The 22,457-nt window shown below is 42.7% G+C and overlaps 1 protein-coding gene across 4 annotated transcripts in view; it reads right to left on the bottom strand.

Moving 5' to 3' along the window:
* LOC146856271 (macrophage mannose receptor 1-like) overlaps positions 1-22,457 on the bottom strand; it is a 91,648-nt gene that overhangs the window by 44,203 nt on the left and 24,988 nt on the right. For all 4 annotated transcript variants that reach the window (XM_085654364.1, XM_085654366.1, XM_085654365.1 and 1 more), the window contains 4 exons: positions 19,506-19,568; positions 10,164-10,565; positions 8,385-8,530; positions 1,120-1,229 (listed from right to left, as the gene is read on the bottom strand). In XM_085654364.1, the coding sequence (XP_085510490.1) occupies positions 1,120-1,229; positions 8,385-8,530; positions 10,164-10,565; positions 19,506-19,568 (721 nt within the window). The remainder of the gene's footprint in view (positions 1-1,119; positions 1,230-8,384; positions 8,531-10,163; positions 10,566-19,505; positions 19,569-22,457) is intronic.

The raw sequence follows: 22,457 nt of genomic DNA, 5'->3' as shown, positions 1-22,457 counted from the left end.
TGCATGCTAGTCATGCTGCATTATAAGTAGAGTGGCATTCAAGCGGCAGCTTTCGGAGGAGGTTTAAATGCTGTCAGTTCTTCCGCATGCGTGATGAGCCTTGCTGCGGGATGGGAGATAGGTTTGGAGTGTTCAGGCGGGGCTTGAGTATTCTATGCAGAATGTCACCAGTGTCTGTAGAGTGGCTTTGAAGTCATATCTGGGATGCAGGGTCGGACGTTAAAGAACAGCTTCAGTTGAAATCTGTCAATATTAATGATTTCTTTGATGTGGAATTAACAATCAGACATCTATCCAAGATAAAGCCTGGGCTTTAGGAAGATTTCACAATATTAGCAAAGATTCCCTGGTGCTGTAGTTTATTGATCCAGTCTAGAGAGAGGACCTGAGAGCTGTTTCGTGATAATAAGAGAAAGACAGCCTTTTGAGGGTTAAATTTAAGTTTCACTCATCCTTGAGTTATGTGAGATAGGCATTAGGCGAGTTTGTCGTAGGTTCCTCTACTGTCAATCTTGAGGCACAACTGCATGATTGCTCTGTATGGGCGGGAAGGCAGTTGCTGTGTTTGGGCGGGAAGTCAAAACCTGCTTCTGAGAGGATCAACAAAAAGGTGAACATCAAGATTGACCAATAGGAGCACCAGAACTGATCCTTGTTGCATTCTAAATGGAATGGGTGTGGCAACTGACATGGATTTTTCTTTTTGTAATGCTTGTGCTGTGCTAGGGAGGTGTCCTTTCAATTGCTGCAGTACTGTGCCTTCGATGCACATCTTATTGCATAAAGTGTTGTAGTTGGTATCGAAAGCTCAGCACCTAGACTTTGCCTTTATCAAACATCACAGAGGAGACGTCTATCGTCTTGAGCGTGGAGGGTTCTGAATGGTGAACAGTTTTCAAGGTTGTTAGCATTTTTTAATAGATGGTGACTATGATCCACTTTTCAAACATCTGGAAGTGTCTTGTGCTAGAGTGGAATTCACGGTTGCAAGTTAGAGAGGATCTTTGTTCCCAGCATCGCAACAATTAGGCTACCCTCCCCAGGAAGACATCATTGCGACCCCTCTGCCCCCAATAACCCTTCACACCCCTCCCTCCACGCTAAACCTCGGTGCAGTACCTCGTTCCAGACAAGGCTGTCCCATCCATCCACTGCCAGGACCCTTCAGATTTCTGATCCGTCAGTCCAAGCCAGAAGAACCGGGGCCTGGCGGCTTCTGCGATGTATGCCTGCAATGCACCAGACAATCAGTTACAGTCTTTTCAGCTCAAGATTGATGTGGATGAGCTGTGTGATGTGAATACATGGGCTTGTACACATGAGGTGCTGTGCAATGTGGACATGAAGGCCTATGCACTCAATGAGCTGTATAATGTGGATAAATGGGATTGTACACATGAGGAGCTGCGCAATGTGGACACGAAAGCCTATGCACAATGTAATATGGATTCAAGGGCCTGTGCACTCCATGAGCTGTATAATGTGGATATATGGGATTGTACACATGAGGAGCTGCGCAATATGGATATGAATGCCTATGCACTCCATGAGCTGTATAATGTGCATATATGGGCCTATACACATGAGGAGCTGCGCAATGTGGACATGAAGGCCTATGCACTCCGGAAGCTGTATAATGTGGATCTAAGGAGCTGCTTAATGTGGATATGAAGGCCTGTGCACTCTGTGAGCTGTGTAATATGATCATGGAGGCCTGTATGCTCAAGAAGATGTGTAACATGCGTACGAATTCCCATGCAGTATAGAAGCTGTGTGATGTGGAAATAATAGTGTGTGCACTCCAGACACTATGTAATAAGGTATAATGGTCTGTGCATTCTAGGACCTGTCCTGCAGTTATGGATAGCTTTGATCTCTGGAGCTTTGTAATGTGATATGAGGACGTGCTCTCATGGTCAGTGCGGTGTATGAGGTGTATAATTTGGATACGAGGGCATGCGCACCCCATGAGCTATGCAATATAGTTATGCAGGTCTATGCACTCATTAAGATGTGCACTATGAATGCAAGGCACTGTGTAGTCTCCAAGCTAGGTAATGTTGATATGGGGACCGCTGTATTCAATGAGCAATGTAATATGGATTCAAGGGCCTGTGCACTCCATGAGCTGTGTAATGCAGACGGGAGGGCACGTGAGCTGTAGGAGCTGTGTATTGCGTCATGAGAATATGTGTCCTCCGGAAATGCTTGTAGACTAGGATTTGAATTCCGTGGAATCAATTACAGAGGCCAAATAAACCTCTGCTTCATTGTAACGTCTCAGTGTGCAGCGGATGAGGCAGTAGCTCCAGTGGAGCGTAGAGCCAATGAAGAAGAGGGCAGATGTACCTCCAAGCACAAAGCATTGATTCTAAAGTATGACTGAAATCAAGCCTTTGCGTGCCATAGGGGCCCTGGCCCTCATGGCCTGCCAGCAATAGTGAAAACAACTAGCCATGAGTGGGCGGACGTTCTATTCCCACTATTTAAGAACTGTCTGCTTTTTAACATCATGCCAGAAAGATGGGCCACGGTTAATGAGCTAATACTGTGTATCCAGACGGGCTCCCGAAAAGGATGTGGGACCATGGACAACCTTATATAGCAGTGGATGCTCTGTCGGAAACAGCAATGGAAAAAAGGTGCTTTCCCTCTGTTCACAACACATTGGTCCCTTCATAAAGGTAGTAAACATTGAGACTTAGAGTTACAATGAGATCTATGTTGCCTTTCTCTAAGAAGAGAATCTGGTCATTTTTTTCAACAATAATTCAAAACCATAATAAACAATACATAAAACATAAAAAACAATTACGCGGGCAAAAAGGAAAAACTGGAAATCAACAGATTTCCAAACCTCAGGTATTTACGTACATAGTGACTCTACAGTAATTACAAATACAATCAGTCACAACAGAGGTAGAATCTTATGCTCCTATGAAATTCAAGTAAAACATATGAGAGTCAAGACGCAGAAGTCAACGACGTTTCAATCCCAACTAAGGTAGAGGGATCATCATCAGGACACAGAAATGTATGCCTGAGTAGTGGCCTGGTCGTGAGTACTCAACCGAACCAATAGGAGCCAGGGCGGCAAAGGATAACTGGGGAAAGTGTAGCCTAATTGCCGTTGCCCAAGGTCGAAAAATCGAGTGTAAAGGCGAGGAATACTGGCATGTTGGTGGGACGGTGAAATGCCCATCTGGTTCCACAAACCGATCCGATCAATATGAGTCCCGATGGGGTGAATAAACAACTTCCCACCTATCGCGTGGTGGCGTGGTCCGATGTCGGTGCATCAAGAACTGAGTGCCCCATGATGGGGGTCCCGGGGAGGGAGGAGAGAGTTCACAGATTCGGGCACAAGACGCGCAAGTGGGATGGAGTGCCACGGAGAGTCCAGGATACTACTCCCAGACACTACTCAGGCATACATTTCCGTGTCCTGATTATGATCCCCCTACCTTAGTTGGGCTAGAAATGTTGTTGACTTCTGTGTCTTGACTCTAATATGTTTTACTTGAATTTCATAGAAGCATAAGATGCTACCTCTATTGTGACTGACTGTATTTGTAATTACCGTAGAGTCACTATGTACGTAAATGCCTGAGGTTTAGAAATCTGTTGATTTCCAGTCTTTCCTTTTTGTCCACGTAATTGTTTATCATTTTAAATTATTGTTGAAATAAATGACCAGATGCTCTACTTAGAGAAAGGTAACATAGATCTCATTGTAATTCTATATCTCAATGTTTATTACCTTTATGAAGGGACCAATGTCTTTTGAAATGCTATGCATACCCTAGGTCCCTTTTGACTTACAGGTGTACCTTGTCTCTTTATAACCCCCCTCCCCTCTGTTCACAGCATTTATAGACTTTTCTACTGTCTTCAATCATGTGATAAGATGTTTACTATGGTCCAAGCTTCAAAACTGGAGTCTCCAAACCCCATTGCTAAATGCCATAATCAGCTTCTACTCCCAAACGGGAGTGCGGATACGAATAACATCTAACTGGGTCATGACAGGTAAGATTGCAACATCAAGGGGAGTAAAGCAAGGTTGAGTTCTGGCCCCCCTCCTCTTTAACCTGTATCTGGCTGATATCAATGCACATTTAGCAAAAGCAAGAGCATTCCCACCGAGAATTGCGGGTCTGAAAATACAACTGCTCCAATATGCGGATGCCGCCATTATCTTCGACCATACTCAGATTGGCCTCCAGCGCTCACTGACTGCCTTTGGAGTCATAGAGCAAGCTGAATAACATTCAAAGAAACAGCACCAAAAGCAAGATCATAGTATTAAGTAGGAAAGTCTATACCAAAGGAGCATGGTATCTATGCATTAGGAAGCTTGGAAGAGTCAAATCCATCAAATGCTTGGGTGTCTTTTTCAATGAACGAGACACTCATACTGCCCACTTACCCTCCAAGAAGAACGCCCATGCGGCATTTATTTTGACTTCCGGCAAGCTGATACAAAAAATTAATGGCCCAAATTTATCAGCTGCCTGTAAGGTCATCAACAGTGAGCTAATGCCAGATTTAATGTATGAAGCATTCACATTCAGAGATTGCCTGGAGTCATGGCTGGATCAAGTTAAAAATAAATGTTATCGCTCAGAATTTGCACTTCCAAACACTGCCCCAGCAGCGTGCTTGTGATTGGAATTCAATCTACCAAGGCAAAACTTGATTCTAAAAGCATGCTTTTTGGCACATAGATTAAACGCGAAGATAGCAAGTAAAGATACCTTGAAACACACAATTTGGCAAATCCTTATGGATAAAAACTGAAGATGACACAATTATTTGAGAGCCTCAATGGATTTCTTAGGGGCTAGAGATCCTTGGGAATCCCCCATTCTTCGTGAAGCATTAAGTAGATTTCTTCTAAAAAAGGTAGAATTAATCCGAGAGATCTCGACATTGAAGCCGTAAATAGGCTTGCGTTTATCAACTCGACTCCACTTCTATACAATGCCGACCGAATTACACGTTTTCTTGACTATCCGCTGAACCTTCACATTTAAAAAGATCTACTACGGTTAAGGTGCAGAATAATTTGTCTCAAAGAGTATCCCTTTTGTAGGTTAACAGGATCTTTGGGGCAGGTCTGCAGACTCTGTGGGGCACACAGTTTATATCTGTGAGCCAATATAGGTGCTGAGACGCTTCTGGTCTTCTTGCAGTTACAGCTGCAGCGAGATTCGTGAAATTTATGCTACACGCAGTAAAGACGCTGGAGGAAGTTCAGATCAAAATTCCACAAATTTTGAAGCTTAGAGGCACAGCCATGATGAACTTGATGATAATAACCTGATGGAGGTAAACCATCGACCAGCCCTGTCCATATTTGAAGATCTTTTCTCTCACTTATACCCTGGAACAAGATCTAGTTTTATAGTGTAGGGGTTTATTTGGCCTAGCTAGGGTTCCAGTCATCTCAGACGAGAACAAATGTAGAACTAAAGTGGGCAGCCCACTAGATAAAGCCTGCGACATCTTGTCTGAAACTAAATATAGGACTATCATTCTAACCCATAATATTGCGTTTTTTTTGTAGAGAACTTAATTTCAATGTATAGCGCTTAACAATAGCTTAAACATGGTTGGTTTATGTGTAGCCTTGTTAGGCTTTATTATGTAGCTTTTTTTTTAGATTGAATTAAGCTTTCTCTTCGGATGTACTTAAATTTTTTCTACCTTTGTTGTAGGCTAATGGGAAAACTTAAATTCTGTATATTTAAAATTTTTAATTGCAGCTTTTATTTTAGTGATGAAGTGTCCTTCAATTCCATCTGTAAAGGTTTTTAATAACTGTGCAATAAATTACTTACTCCCCTGGGGCCATATTTACAAGCCCCTTGAGCCGGCGGTACATCACTTTTTCCCATATTAAAAGTGACACACCGGCGGCGCAAGGGACTTGTAAATAAGTCCCTTAGTTTCTTACTCTGTGGAAACCACTGTAGCCTCGGAGCTATGAAATTAGCATGGGAGAAACTGTGTAATCTCTAACCAGTGGAACAAGTATATATGTATTGTTTTGTAATTGCATTTATACAGCACTTACTACCCCTGAAGAGGCGTCGAAGCGCTTTTTCGGCGAATAGCATGCTACTCCGGGACCCATAAAGGATTACTGTTGAATTAGTATAGTGAAATATGAAAGTTATTTGAGTGGTGGATAGGCTAGTCAGTTATTTGGATTCAGAAGGATAGCATATATATATAATCAAGGTGATCAAGATCGCGGAGGCGATCGAAACGCGTCTGAGGCGGACACTTGTCTGACAAGAATGGAATAAAACGTCAGAATTCAAACTGTGATACCGCTTGGTGCATTCTTTTGGACGGCAGCATTGTGAATTGATAGTGGTCCGTACCTGTCTTTCTACTCCCCCGGATGTACTGGGGAGATCAGGACTTTGTTTGTGTATATATATATATATATATATATATATATACATGAATTGAGGCACCTCCTCAAACTAGGTTCTAAATATTTATTTACAATATTTTCTAATTCCTAACCTGCTTCTCTCCAGGGGGATTATTCACTATTATATAAAGTAGATTATATATGTTCTCAAAAACATAAATCAAGCTAATATTTAAAATGTGTCCTGCTTTGTAGGTCTGCTTCAAAACGCACACACACAAAATAACTGTTTCTGACGCACAATCCTATTTGCAAAATAGCTATATCCCACTGGTGACATTTTTAGCCAGCCATTTCTTTTTAAAATGAATACAACGTTTGCTGCAGTTTGCACACTAGGATGAGTAAGGCCATATTGACTTGTACTCCCAGCGTGTAGTTGTTTTCATTATTTGGTGTGGGGAGCGGTACATAAATGCCAGCCCTCTCATTCATTTATTTCGTTTTTAGGATACCTTGTTATGTTAAATTAGTATGTAAATGTCTACATTTGAATACCTTATTTGTTTTTATTTGTTCTTCATAGGCAGCACTTTCGTGTTTAACCCCTTCCCTGCTCATGACGGAACCACTCCGTCATGAGCCACGGTTGCGCTGTGCTCATGACGGAGTGGTTCCGTCATGCTGCGGCCGTTGGCCGCCGCTCCGCCCACGCGGCGCTAATTCCCCGCCTGTGCGGGCGATTAGCGCAGTGTGCGGAGACGTGACGGAACCACTCCTTCATGAGCACAGCTCAACCGTGGCTCTTGACGGAGCGATTCCGTCACGAGCACAGTGCCACCGCGCTGCCCCCAAACCCCCCCCCCCCAGCGCCGCGGCGTAATTCCTGCCACGGCGAAGGGGTTAATAGCTCTTTCTATACACAACACTGCCTTTGCAATGTTTTGCATTCGAAACAAGGTTTCAAGACCTAGGGAAACATCAATACGCCCCTGTTACAATGCAGTGGGGAGGAGAGATGGATTAGTGTCTCACAGGTTTTACAAACATACTGGATTCAAACTGTCAAAGAGAAAGGATGGCGAGATATACTTCTTAATGTACACTTGTAATTATACAATTACATTTTGTATGCATGCACAGAACTAAAGGTTTTATGTAACTTGGTTCCATTAACAGTGCATTCTCATAAAATGCCCAAGAACAACTCAAGATCCCATGCACATCTGTCCTGTTAGCCTTATGTCCTTAAAAATGCACAGCCCTCTGTAAGTTAGCCGTTGTACTCTACCATATATTAATTATTCTACATATTTTGTAAAGCGCATGGCTACGCAAAAGAAGGATTCCCAGCGCTGAGCTCAATACGGAAAGCGGGTCGAGCCAAAGATCAATCTCAGAAAACATGACAGCATTTAGGAAGAATAAGAGGATAAGAACAGCCATGTTTGTAAAAAATTTGTCAGAGGCAGATCATTCCAAAGTTTCACTCCCAGAAAGATCTCTCGGCCTCCTTGTCTGGATTTCCTAATTTTAGGAATTGCGGTCAGACTGAGATGACTGGAACGCAATGAATGGCCAGGTATATACCAAGACATAAAAGACCTAAGGTAACAGGGTCCGGTGTTTGACAGGCATTTGTGCATGTAGCACAATGCCTTAAATTGCACCTCTGCTGAATGTGCAACCAATGTAAGTTCCTTAGCACATTGGCAGTGGAGGTGAATTTAGGGTGGTGGAGCAAGAGGCGTGCAGCAGCATTTTGTACAATCTGGAGGCGTTTAAACACTGTTTTCGCCACCCCCAGGTACAGAATATTCCCACAGACCAATGTATGCTGCTTGCACGTATGCCATTTGTCGCTAATTTTAATCCCACTGCACCAGCACCACCCATGTCCACAACAGCACCAAGACGTTTCATATATTTGGACCTGCCTCCCAACTGCGGTGAGGCTCACTACACCCCTGACTGGCCACAGCGGTTTTTCACTTACCTGTTCTTCTTTGCTGTCAATAGTCACCAGGATGGAGGCCTGGGATAGGCACCACTGGCTGGCACTGCCCCAAGAGTCTGTAGAGTGTGAGAAGTAGTAGCAGTGTCCCTGGAAGAAGGTCCACCCTCTCTGGCAGGGCGAGGATCCTGCAGAGCAGAAAATAACATCCTGGCCTTAGATTGGCACATAAGTAGTACATAACCTGTAAGGAAAGCTATGTGATTGGCAGAGGAGGCATTCTATCATGCAGAAGAAGCAAAGAGGGCCCTTTAAGGAATAGATGAGGCAGTGGGAACACTATAGTACAAGGAAGTGTGGGTCCTCCAACATAATAACGGGCAGCAGGGGCCATAATAAATAGGAGAGTGCAGATCATATATGAAAGAGGCACCAATGACCCTAGAAAACACAGAACAGGCAGCTGGTACCCGACATGGGAGAGGAAATGTGGGAGAAATATTACAGCCCAAATTTACTAACATTTTGTACCGGGTTTGCATTAATTTTGTACTACAATCCTGGGGCAATTTTGTGGTGGTATTTACTTTGCAACTCACACCTGGATTTGCATTGGAAAGTTGGCCAAATTAACACACTACTTTGCATCAAGCTGGCATTCCACGGATGGTACGTGGCCATCCCATGCAACCACACATGGGTTTAAATGCAAATCCCTATCACCAACATTGGTACACAAGGATTCCTGCCAAAAAAAAGTACACACCCTCAAGGCAGGAGCATGTGTTTAAATTCTGTATTTTTTTTAACTTTGCACGTCTGCTGCACTGTGCATCACACATACAAAGTGGGAAAAGTATTACAGCATAGTTGTTGTATTGGAAGGGACTCCTTCCAGTACAAAACCTACGCTTGATAGGATGCAAACACTCTTGCTCTATGGTGTAAGGGTGTGTGCATTGGCGCATGGCACCCTAAAGAGGGGCAGCGCAGGGACAGACAAAAACAATGCCATATCATAGTTATGATGCTGTTCTGCTCTCTGCGTCCACATAGTGCGGCACCACAACTTTAATTGTGTACAAAGTTAGTAAATCTACCCATCCACATAGAAGGGGTAGTGTGGACAATCCTATATAGTCAAGTCTGTGAACAAGACAGTGTGGCCCCGGTAGTTTATAGTAGAGGCAGCCTAAGTCCTTAAGTACACAAAAGAGGCTGCTGGGCCTATCATCTGTGGCTTTGTTCTGTACTATAGATTTAATGGGGCCTAAAATACATGCATGATGCAGTGGAGGGGTGATGTAATATGCAGAAGAGTTTTCACAAGCAGCATATAATTTCATATAGGCAAGGCCACTGGGTTTATGCGATTGAGCGGCTGTTGCGTTTTTTGCATAGTTATGGATTTACCGCATTTGACACATACGCCATCATCTGCTGCATAATTTGCAGATTTTAACAACAAAAAATTGTTTCTTGCTCAAATGGTTCAAAAGTTACTAAAAATGCCGCAACATGTGTTCGCGTGCAATAGAAGGCCATTCGCAAAGGTTGACTAGTCATCTTTGTGTTGCTTATTGCTATTTTTGGGTGTAAAACAGGTACTAATGGGGAGCAATCAATGCCCAGACAGTGTTAACAACAGTAAAAACGACAAAATAAGTAATACTATCACAAAATGTGCCGCATTACCCTGCATAATTTGTCTTCCTTGCCGCATAACTTACTCAACCCTGCCGCATAATTTGGCCCCCCCACTGCCACATAATTCCAGTGGCCCTGCATATAGGTAACAGAGCAGGGGTTTGCAGGACCTACCCTCACAAGACCAGGAGCACACACTATCTTGCGTCCCGTGGATGACCCAGCGGCTCCAAGGCCCAGCCCCTGTGTACAACATGATCAGCTTGAGGCGGTTATTGCCGTAGTTGAAATAGAGCTCCACCCCTCGGAGGGCCAGTAGAGTGTCATTGGGGCACTCCCACTGTTGGAGCTCACTGCGTTCGCTGCATGGGTAGAGGTGGACAGGAAACTTGCTGTCTTTCCTCTGGGCTCCAACACACCGGCGGGTGGCCATGCTTAGCAGCCTTCCCCCAGGGAGCCACTGGAACTGCTGAACTGTTGAGTTAGTGTCGCAGGGCGCTGCTGTCAGATAGCGGCTGTCCCTCACTTCTGCGCATTTGTTGTGGACTTCATTAAAGATCTGGAAGGTGCTGGAAGCTGGAAGAGACGGTAAATTGTGGAAGAAAGTAACATGAAAAGGAGTTCACAATGGAAGTCAAGCCAACAAAACTGGATGGTTGTCTATCAAGGTCAATGAGAAACAAAAAGCCTGGGGGGGTCCTAGGGAAATTTAGAGACCTGCAAGGATTTATTCCCTGACCAATACTGCAAAAACCACACAGAATACTTGGATCTGACAAGAATGGCTTAGTCCGTAAAGAGAGACAACAGAAACTGATTAAAGTACTTCTGGAGGGGTTCTTTTATTTAGGACATAATCCCATCGCCCACAGAGGTGGCATGCTTCATCATCTGGGATTATGGGAACCCTAGTCCCGCCAAGGGCTACAACCCCTTTACTGTGAGGGAGGAGCTCAGAGATGTTTTTTAGTCCTACAAGATTGAGAATGTAATAAATCCTCCCGATGAGAAGTCACTTAAGCTGGTTGGGTAACAGGTGCAGCTCAAATCAAAAGATAATAGTGATATAAAATGTGAAGTTTAAAACTGACTAACAGGAGCGAAAGACACTTTATTAATACGTCCCTGATATCAGGATTAAAAACAGAGCACTTGCAGTTGGAAATTATAACTGCATGTGGTGGACGTAGTGGGGTCTACATGCTTCAGCCTCCAAGGACCCTAAGAGGTATCATGGCTTTCGTCAGGACCATGAAAGAGAGAGTGTTAGTGCTACTGCGAAGAAGTGTAGTAGTGAATAACAAACATTTTTTTTAACCAAATCACAAAAACCAAATCAGTAATCCCACTTTTGGTGTATCCGATTTTCTGGTCGTACCTATGGAAAACAGAAGCAACAGAAAAATCAAGGATCCATCTGTCTCTCAGAACCGACAAACAAACATATTATTAACGTAAAGAGCATGTGAGAAACTGTTCTCCTCCTTAATTATGCACATACATAGAACAAACAGAAGGAAAACATGTTTTGCTTACCCGTCGTTCACGGATAAGAAGCCTCACCTCTACCTGGCAAAAGCTCAGGGGAGGGAGGCACCGCTCTGAAAAAAGGGGAAGTTAACTGTATCAAGAGATGTAAGAATTTACAAAAAGGCACAGCTCCACAATAAAAGTTAAAATCTGTTCTCAAAGTGTTCCAACAGCTAAAACTAAGGGGCATATTATCAAGAAACGTCGTTAAAATTATCGCCGCTTTAACGGCAGAAAACTGCAGCTAATGCGGCGAGAATGGGCTTGATAATATGCCCTTGAGAATTCACATAGAAGACCATGTTCTGGTGTCAACATGGGCTTCTATTGGAATTCCCTGCGGCATATTATCAAGCCCATTATCGCCGCTTTAGAGGTAGTTTTCTGCCGCTAAAGCGGCGATAATTTTAACACCGTGCTTGATAAGATGCCCCTAAATTGTTTACGTTTAATAAACAACCATCAATCTAGGGTTATAAATCCCAGCCTTCCGGTTCAATAGGTCGGAGACCAATTTGCGAGGGTAAATTGATATCACTCACAAAGCACAACGGAATATGTAACTAACAATGATAATTACAATCTGCCGTTGTGACAGAGAAGGAAAAGTGAGGGATCTAAGTTTAATAATCCCATTTTACAATCTCTAGGTGAGAGTATGAAAGACTCACGTAATACAGATGTCTCAAATAGTATTAAAAAATCAGCTTTGCTGCTAGTGCTGGAAAAAGGGTGGATTGTCGCGCTAGCCGACATACATGTAGAGGGGAGACACACGAGCACACTTTAAATCGTGCACTCTCAAAACGCAACCCAGGCTAATGGATTTCATGGTATATCCTACACTTGATGTGTGAAAAAATGCTCATTAATACGGCACAAGAGTAAATAACCTCCAGCGTCCCCGAGCACATGTGATGGCTAGATTAATACTTAGACGAGGTGCATTCATGCAAAAGTGTCCCTCCCTTAGGAAACACACGACTGATTACCCTTTGGCATAGTTATAAAAGGAACACCTCATTAAGTAAATGTTACAAACGAGGTGCATGCTGTCCCACCTATGTGATAGATAAAGGCAGCCTGTACTTGTGCGGCATAAACTTAGCCCAAAACTCAAAGTCTAGTGAAAAACGGGCCGATGTCGAATCAGGCTCGCAGGTGCAAATTAAACAGCATTCCGAATCTTAGGCGGGAAGTATCAGGGTCGCCACATCCATACACATGCTTACCTATCCGTCGGTACCCCGGGCTTGCAACGAGCTGGAGCCGGAGGATTTGACGGTCCTAAGTGGGTCCGATTTATTGAGAAAACTTCCACTACCACGTGACCAATTGACATTACGCTTATTGCTGGAAAAAGGTACGAGCTGCATGACCAAATAACGTTGCGCTCTTGCTGGGAATGCTGGGAGAGGCAAAGCATGCTGGAATCAGTGGTCCCCAGCATGTCTCGACTATTTCCTGAGACTGTGCGCTGCAAAGCCTGCCAAAGTTTGAGTTGCAAATTTGACTATTGTAATCTACCCATTAGTGACAAAGGAATTCCTATCTGTAAACGGAGTTGTTTACAACACTCCCATGCCTGCATCTGGCCTGCCCCTGTTGTGATGAAGCAGCGCTCGCGAACCAGTACAGCATTAGGCAGACGGTGCAACCATACGACTCCTAATTCATATGGAGAAACGGACTACATCATAATGCCTATCAAACAACAAAAGAGTGAGGCCAAAAAAGAGAAGAGCCTGCAAGAGGAGTTACTCTTGCTTTTTAAAAGAACGCTCACTCACCAACCCAGTTGGTGACATGCTTCATCATCGGGTTCCCACAAGAGAGGCCGAGTGCCTCCCTGGTGTGCTACGACGCCTGACTACAGCGGCGCGGGTATTCTTGTGTTCAGTCAGTGTGAGAAAAGTGAAGGTGGAGGAGTTAAAAATGCCTTGATTTCATCCAACAAAAAGTTTTATTAGTGGAAAATCTGGCACAGTTAAAATCAGTGTGATGGATGTTTTAGGCTGGGTAAATTGGCCAGCTATATCCTGTATGAAAAAGTGAATGTGGTCAACATGTTTCTGCCTCTAATCGCCCTTAGCGAGGCATTGGTCAGGACCATCAACCACGGGGTATGCGCACGCTAAGGCGCACCCTGACCAGTGGTAGTAAAAATGTGTAGATGATGCAACTTACAGTTTTTTTGTATGAAGCCAAAGGGTTTATCAGATGTAGGATAGCCTTACACCATGGGTGACAGGAGGGGCGGTGGCTTGTAGTCACACGTATTCCAAAGCCAGGCACCTGGCAACCCTGCTATGTCTGGTGAGTTTCATTAATTTGCTTCTGGGAGGGGGCCAGTTTTTCCCCAGCAAAATGGTGTCAGAAAGTGGGAACATTGGAAGACTGTGATGTCACCAGTTGGTAAGTGCGATGTAAGCTAAATAACTAACTTGCCTTGCTGCAAGTGACTTTTCAGTCTTTCAAATGTGTATTTAACACATAGTATTAATAAAAGGGGCATTGACTGGCATTTAAAATAGACAGGGGACTGTAGAGAATGTTTTTAAAAATATTCTCTGTATCAATACACTAATTGATATGTGGCATACACTGCAGGAGAGCCTGGGTTAGAGAATAATTTGTGTGTACCTACACATATAAGAAGTAGTGAAGCAGGTGACTAAGTTACTTTATGTCAATAAATATTGACAAATGGCTAGACCCTTTGGGGGTTTTATAAAATCCATTTCAGGAGACCCTATGCTAGGAGGGGGGTATTGATTTTACCCACAAAAAGAAACCCTCCCAGAAAATAGTGAGTGGAGCTTCTGATTTGCGGATTGCACCGGAACACAGGGAAATGATTTTGAAATATGCGTAGGTATGTCATGAATGAGTGACTGCATTTGAATAGGGCATTGATCTTCAGTACTGGACCTCTATGTTTCCTTGATTTATATAAAAAAAATGGAGCGCATTAGTGCACGAGAGAAGGAAATTGGTTTTATATGTGATGTCTCTGGCTGATCCATAACTGTTGATTTCCCTCTTTTTAACCTATTCTATCCACTGCCTAACAACTTTTCCCTTGTAGGAGACCTTTTGAATTTATCTTTCAGGGTGTAAGCGCACATTGTGAGTACAAAGCAAATTTCACAAGACCGGATCTCAGATGAAAAACATGGTAAGCTCACTATAAAGCTGTTAAAAAAAAACACGTCAGGAGAGAAAAAATTCTAATGAAGGTAAGAATATGAATTATAGAAAATATGTTAAGTGGCTGCACTCCAATATGGACAGGGAAGCAGTAACAAAGTATAGCATATAAAAAGAGACTGGATTTTCATACATTGTCCAGTTTTTTATAGAAGATATTTTGTGTTTGTTTCTGTACCTAATTGATGTATTAACAGGGGTGTGGAATTTAATAAAATATCTACTTGTCCATGAGGCAGGTTGCTTCATATATTTACTTGTCCTGTAACAAAATCCACCTGTCCCTTTTGTGCCATGCAATGCTGCAACAAATTATGGCAGCAATCTCATTATATAAGAGTTCTTATATAGCATCTCTAATTATGCCAGTGCTCTTAGCATAGTAGGGTTTGAATACTAGCAATTCCCTTATGTTGCCACGTTTCTGCAGGTCTACATACTGGGGCTGAAGTTAGTGGTAAGCAATAGTTCCAGGGTTGGAATGCCCTTTTGAGTCTGTGCAAACCTAGTAACTTGCATGTTTAAGGGTTTTTACCAAGTCTTCTCAAATCTACCCATAATGAGAAAGGTTGGAAATTTACTCTTGAAAGTGGCAGACGTAAAACTTCTTCCAGGGTTAGAAAAAAGTGGTTGGAGGAAAAGTGAACTTGGAAACATTCAGATTTTCACATGAGCAAATCTACACATGCAAATTTGCTCAGGGAAAAATGCAGTTCACAAATATTTTCTAGGAGTACTATTTCTTGGCCTACTTCTGTAAATTCTTCTGAATTCAAGGAAACCATATATATGCAAGGATATATGCCATGCATGCACTATTGAGACTTTCTTTAATAATTGGGCCTCTAATTAGGCCTGGCGTTAGCCATGACCTTTTGTGTATATTAAAATTGTGCCGATCACACTCTCTCTCTCTATCAGCTGGCATCACTGTGAGTGACAGTATTCTGCTCTTTCACAAGGAGCATATTGACACACAAAGTAGTTTTGTACAGTGCCCAGAACTCCTGTGGCACTGTGTACTTTTTGAGACCAAAAACGATTATTGCTTTTGCCAATGCTTGTTAGAATGGTGAGGGCCCAGCAGCTCCAACACGGATATGGGTTTTACAAAAACCATGCCTAAACAAAGTCATGCATTGACAAAAACAAATGACTGACCTCCAATTTCAGACCTACTGGCTTTGGCAGTGCTTGTTTATTTTTGTTAAATGTATTTAAACTGGTTAGACTGATTTTCCATTATGAATATTTTTGGGAAATACTAGCATACATCAACATGTTACTAAATAATGCTGCAAAGATATGGTACCTAAAATATTACAGTAGTTTAGCGAAATGTTTTTTTTCCTACTTGCATTTTTTGTGAACGTTTTATTTTGAAAGCAAAGAATAATCACACTTGCTTTCAAGCGTCTGCAAGTATTTGCATATAATAAGAGAGCATTCTGGGAGCATTATACATAGCCTCATATTACTAAACTTTAAAACGTGTGTACATATTTATACTGGAACCACCATCAGTAGAGCAGTCAGAGCTTACAACATTTAAGAATCAGAGGCTTTTGGCAGCTGTTAACCCAGGACGTGTCAAAGAGGGCAGAAAAGGTCCTAGGATCAGGCTGGAATAGATTTGTAAAGGAGGGGTGATTTTAGGAGCACAGAGCAAGCAGTTTGGTCAGAGACAGACATGGTTAGCTCAGTGGGTCTTTAATACTAATTGTTACATGGTAATGTTAAAACTGACTTTTCCTAGGAAAAGGCACTAAATAGAAAAAAGTAGGCCTCACAGAGAAAAACGAATTTGTGTGTTGTTACAAAACTAAGTTTTAAATTGGTATCAAATAGCACTTACAAGCCCGTGCCTTAAAGACAAATAGTCTTGAAAGTTTTAAAATATAAGTTGATTATTTTGGATAAAAGAAAAAGGATGAAAGTCCTGATAATGTCTAATACCACTATTGTGAAAATCTAATAATATTTAGCACTGTTGAAAATTATCCTGTGCAAAGTATATATCCAGATTTCAATGTGCACATTAAGATTTATCTCCAACTAGTTAAAATATGTTGTTGCACCACATAAAAAAGGTGAATATTAGTTTCTCTAGCAATCACAACATTACTGAATATTAGGGCACTTACAAAGTTATGCAATGAGTAGCTGTACAGACATGAAAATTACATTGCAAGCCTTTATGCAATCTTTTACTTTTATGGACAAGAATTCTGGGAGCAAATTATGGCATTCTGAAAACTTAAATTTTGAGCCAATTTTTTTAGGTGCTAGCACGCACAGTGCATAAGAAACAAATAAATGATAAAAGTGCACCATACCTTTCAATTATAAGCACACAAGCACGGAGCAGAAAAGATTTTCAGTCATGCTTCTTGAGAGATACCACGGAGGCACGGACCCTCAGTATTGCTTCTGGAGAAGTTTCTTTGAACAAATAAGCCACATGGGGTAACGTCGCTCAGACAAGGGATAACAGGTTTAAGGGACAGAAGGCCAAGTTCTTTATTTAAAACCGACCAGCCTTACTGCATGTCATTTTGTAAATTCTTACATCTCATGATACAGTTAACTTCCCCTTTTTTTTAGAGCGGTGCCTCCCCACCCCGGAGCTGTTGCCAGGTAGAGGTGAAGCTTCTTATCCCTGAACGACGGGTAAGCAAAAAATGTTTTCCTTCTGTTTGTTCTATGTATGTGCATAATTAAGAATGAGAACAGTTTCTCACATGGTCTTTACATTAATAATATGTTTGTTTGTCGGTTCTGAGAGACAGATGCATCCTTTATTTTTCTGTTGCTTCTGTTTTCCATAGGTACGACCAGTAAATCGGATACACCAAAAGTGGGATTACTGGTTTTGTATTTGTGATGTGGCTAAAAAAATGTTTGTTTATTCACTAACACTCTCTCTTTCATGGTCCTGATGAAAGTTGTGATACCTCTTAGGGTCCTTGAAGGCTGAAACATGTAGACCCCACTACGTCCACCACATGCAGTTATAATTTCCAACTGCAAGTGCTCTGTTTTTAATCCTGATATCAGGGACGTATTAATAAAGTGTCTTTCGCTCCTGTTAGTCAGTTTTAAACTTCACATTTTATATCACTATTATCTTTTGATTTGCGCTGCACCTGTTACCCAACCAGCTTAAGTGACTTCTCATCGGGAGGATTTATTACATTCTCAATCTTGTAGGACTAAAAAACATCTCTGAGCTCCTCCCTCACAGTAAAGGGGTTGTAGCCCTTGGCGGGGCTAGGGTTCCCAGTCAAGAGGAGAATCCCAGATGATGAAGCATGCCACCTCGGTGAGTGATGGGATTACATCCTAATTAAGGAACCCCTCCAGAAGTACACTCTAATCAGTTTCTGCTGTTTCTCTTTACGGACTAAGCCGTTCTTGTCAGACCCAAGGATTCTGTGTGTTTTTTGTCTATCAAGGTCGGCATGCTGTGGAGTACCACTACCTGGCTACATATCCTAGGAAAACAGGTAAATTCAAGAACATGGCCAGTACTATTAACAAAATTGAGCAGCAAGAGAATCAGAGTGAAAAAGAAAAATAGCTCAAGTCTATAAAAGAAATGTAAAGCAGAAATAGGAATAAGAGAGGCAAATGAAGCAGATGAGCTAAGAAAACAAGAGCAAGGAACGATTGAACATACCAGAGCCACGCAGCTGGAAAGAGAACCAAAAATAAAAGCAAGGAAGAAAAGACTAGCGCCGAGGAAGATAGAAGGCGATTGGAACAAGAAAAACAGAAGGATAACTTGAGTTAATGAATCAGAAATGGAGCAATGGACAAGAGAAAGAAAGGAAGGACTAGAGAAGGAGATGGATAGAAAGCGTGGCATAAGAACCACAACAGAAGAACCAGAACCAGGTAACAGGAAGGGAAATACAAATAGGAGTAATTAAAATTATTAAAACCAATGAACTGGAATGACTCAGGAACAACCAAACAAACAAAGAAAAACTAGAAAGAAGGTGGAAAAAAACCTCCAAAGACAGCAAATAAAGGAAGGACCAGGACCAATGAACAGGATGAAGAAATAGGAAAAGGGTCATCGGAGTTATGAAGAGACCCAATATTTACAAAGGAAGAATGAGCAACAAGAGCAGGAGGGGGATGAAGCCAAGAGGAAAGTACCGGCTGCATCCCCTCTTCTACAGAGGTCCCACGAGTGACTAGTGGTAGAGGTTGGGATCACAAATAAGACATTTTAAGTCTCCTTATTTTCCATGTGACCTAGCCTTCTCCTTCCCTCACTTCATCTTTTAAACGAGTAGGAAAGCTGAAGGGGACAGACATGAAACTAAGAGGAAGGCTGCAGGGCTGTGTGAAAAGTGCCAAGAAATCATACTGCGCCCATGTCTTGGGAGTCACTCATGATTATCAGTCCGGCTCACTCCTTCATAGGGATTTGTATCCAGGCTCACTATAGAACCAGCAGAAGCTGAGGCAGCTCTTATTGCAATAAAGAGATATATATGTACTCATATTATCATCCACAAGCTAGCGTTTATATGAGTCAGAAGGTGTCCATCAACTCCAGGTAGGAAAATGAATTAGTCAAGAACTGAGTCGTTGCCGCCTTTTGCTCAAGCCAGACCAGAGCAATGCTGCTTCTAGCTTTCTCCAGACCAGAACATGCCAAATTCACTGGACCAAAGTCCGGCTTTCTCTCAGAAAACACCGCTGTCGCTGTCAACCAGCCTTCAACAATCACTGTTCCTCACCTGTCGAACACTGTTCACTCACCGTAACTTCGCAGGAAGCCATTCTCAGTTGTTATTTCTTCCAATTCTGCGATCAGAGCAGAATCTACAAATAGAAAAACAGTCATAGTGGGAATTATATGGCTTATGATGTTTTTGCCTTAATATCAAACTGTAAATAAGGATCTGCATTTATATCAGCTTCACAATATTGATTACCAACATATCGCTAAGGTAAGTAGATCTGGAGTTAAGTATTGTAAATGTATACTTCCATATATATGCATACCTGATGTGATGGTAGTCAATACTTTGGTATCAGTGAATATGCAGGTCGATTTCATTGGCCTTGATATTGTAACATACAATCTTAATTAATGGGCCAGAGGCATGGGAGGCTATGACAGTGACAAAAGACACACATGGAGCAATTGTGGGTCTTACTAAAATAATAACCAGAGCCTCAGAGGGAGTTACAAACAAGCAAAAATGTAAAGCGTATCAAAGGGCATTGGCAGGTTATGAACCGGATGGAGACCAAGGGCTTGATAATGAGTTTGGTTGCAATGTGAAATCATTTGATTTGTGAAGGAAGTGATAACACTTCCCTTGGAAGGTTCTCCCCAGTGGAGAATCCTCCATTTTATTTTTTATTTTATTTTTAGAGTTTTCTATAGCGCGGACCAGACCCAGGGTAGGATATCAGAGCGCTTTACAATGAGTGCACAGAACGAATAAAACAAGTAGCAAAATAAAGCAATACATAATCATAATTACCTGCACAATGGTACACTTTCGGCAGTAGTAATTCAACCAAAGGATTGCCCACTGATGGCAAATCTTACTACAGAAGATTTACCACCTCATTCACAAATTGAGGCATTTCCATTCCTACCCAACACTAATACTCCCCTTAAACGTCTTCGACTGTAACAGGAGCACCATGCAACGTTACATATCAAACGGGGCAGGCCTTAAAAGAGTTTATTTCATATTTTAAAATGTATTCAAACATTGACTTGTAGTAACTGTATGCACCTCACAGTGGAGGTACTACTCATTAATTTTCATCTCCATGAGCTCTGTGATTTTCAAGGGTCGGCCATTTGTTTTTCAACACATCAGGATGGTCTCATGTACTCTCTGATGTAGGAGAACAAAATGTTGACAAACTGTCCACATCAGCCTTGCACATCACATCATAATCCTTACATTATAAGGGATACAAGGACTATTAAATGGACTTTATATGGCTTAGTGGACCTCCCACTGACAACGGCCATTAGCATGGCTAGCTGCACGCAAGATGACCGCACTCCCATGAGCTCTTTAGCCACCGCCCGGAATCCCTCGCTTTCCTGATGTATTAAGAGCCTGCAGCCCAACCAAATTACCCTCATCTGCCTCCTCATCAATTGCTAATAAAGTTAAACACTGGTCCCCTCGGGGGAAGTGTGACCCTAAACTTCCTTGGAGAAATTAGAGAAACCATCAATAGATTGGTTTTATATGGGGTAGAATCACTTTTATTTGCTATGAAACATCTTATGGATATAAATGAGAACACATTGCATTACAATAAAGGTGCTCCAGAAAACGAAGCAGTGAAAGTGAATGAGTAAACAAAAGTGAACACGTGCTATATACAAAGCATAGGTACAAAACTTGGGGCTGATAGGAACACACCTTCCATTCACACCATTCCGAATCAAAGTATTGTGTATTACATCATCAGTAAAAACAGTCCTCCAGTAAATTTGTCAAAGTTTTAACCCTATAAAGATTAGTGCATGAGGGTCATCATCAGGACCAAAAATCAAGGTTGCAATAACAAAAGGTGATAAATCCAGATGTGTGTGTGTGTGCGTGTGTGTTTTTTAACTCTTAATGCTTTTTCATAATTCCTCTCTGCACTAACAAGTTGCATTGCTAATTTACTTCCATCCCAAGGTAAAATCAGCTGGGGTTCGTGTAACTACAGCGTTACATGAAAGCGTTCGCCAACACCATAAAGGAGTTGTTCATGAATGATTCACAAACGTCAACCAGAGCAAATCTGAGAATGCACATTCAGTATTGTCACTAGATCGATACTTATGTCTAGCAAGGATGTAGAGCAGCAAGCTTGACTCTGTTTGTTCCAAAAGGCTGTCCAACGCCCCTGTCGATTGCAGCACCCAAAAAGCTGTCTGCGGCCATTCACCACTCAGGTGTCGCGACCATCACAGAAGGATGGGAGCAAGGCCACGGACTAAGCCTGGAGACATCTGAATGCGCAGGCCAAGGAAGCCAAGAGGCAGCGCCCCAACAGGGAAGTCTATGAGGAGCAGAGAAGTTTAGGAGTGGGTTGTGCTCTTCTGAAGGGGATCCTGACCCATAACATGGTTGCAAGGCCAATTGGCCGAGATAGCTGTTCAGGGCTATGCGGAATGGCAGGCCAGAGAGAGGCGTGGGCCTGACTGAAGACTAAGGGGGACGGAGAGGAACACTGTAGCACTAGAGGTATACTGCCTCCGGCAATGTCCTGCCTGGCTGAAGACTGGGGGACTTCTAGGTGAGTTGGTTGGAGATGGTAGAGTCCCCGGAGCGAGGAGAGGAGCTGGGGAACTTTGGAGTGGCCTCTGATGTGAGCCTGTGGCATTGAGAGTGTGACCCAGAAAGTGCCCCCGAAGGAGCTCCCCTACATAGGCTCATTAGCTGGCTCAATCATTAGGGACCAAAAGCTAGTGGCCCCCATGCTGCCCTCACTGGAAGAAGAACTCAAAGGTGCAGAACCGGGGTGTAGCATAAATTGCCATTTGGTGGGACACCTCCTGACATGAGCCTTGCTGCAGGAACTTGGCACTGATACGCTGCTGGTCGCCCTAACCAAGAAGGCCTCTGACCCAGACATCTAGCTGCGCGGAGGGGTAAGAGACGATGAGCAGGAGCCTAAAGGAGGTACCTGGCACCCAAAGGGCAGAGCAGAGCGCCACCAGAAGATCCCAGAAGATGC

Source organism: Triturus cristatus, chromosome 4_1, assembly GCF_964204655.1.
Source record: "Triturus cristatus chromosome 4_1, aTriCri1.1, whole genome shotgun sequence".
NCBI lineage: Eukaryota > Metazoa > Chordata > Amphibia > Caudata > Salamandridae > Triturus > Triturus cristatus.
The sequence above is the reverse complement of the archived record's forward strand: the minus strand, read 5'-3'. Positions and strand labels throughout refer to the sequence as shown.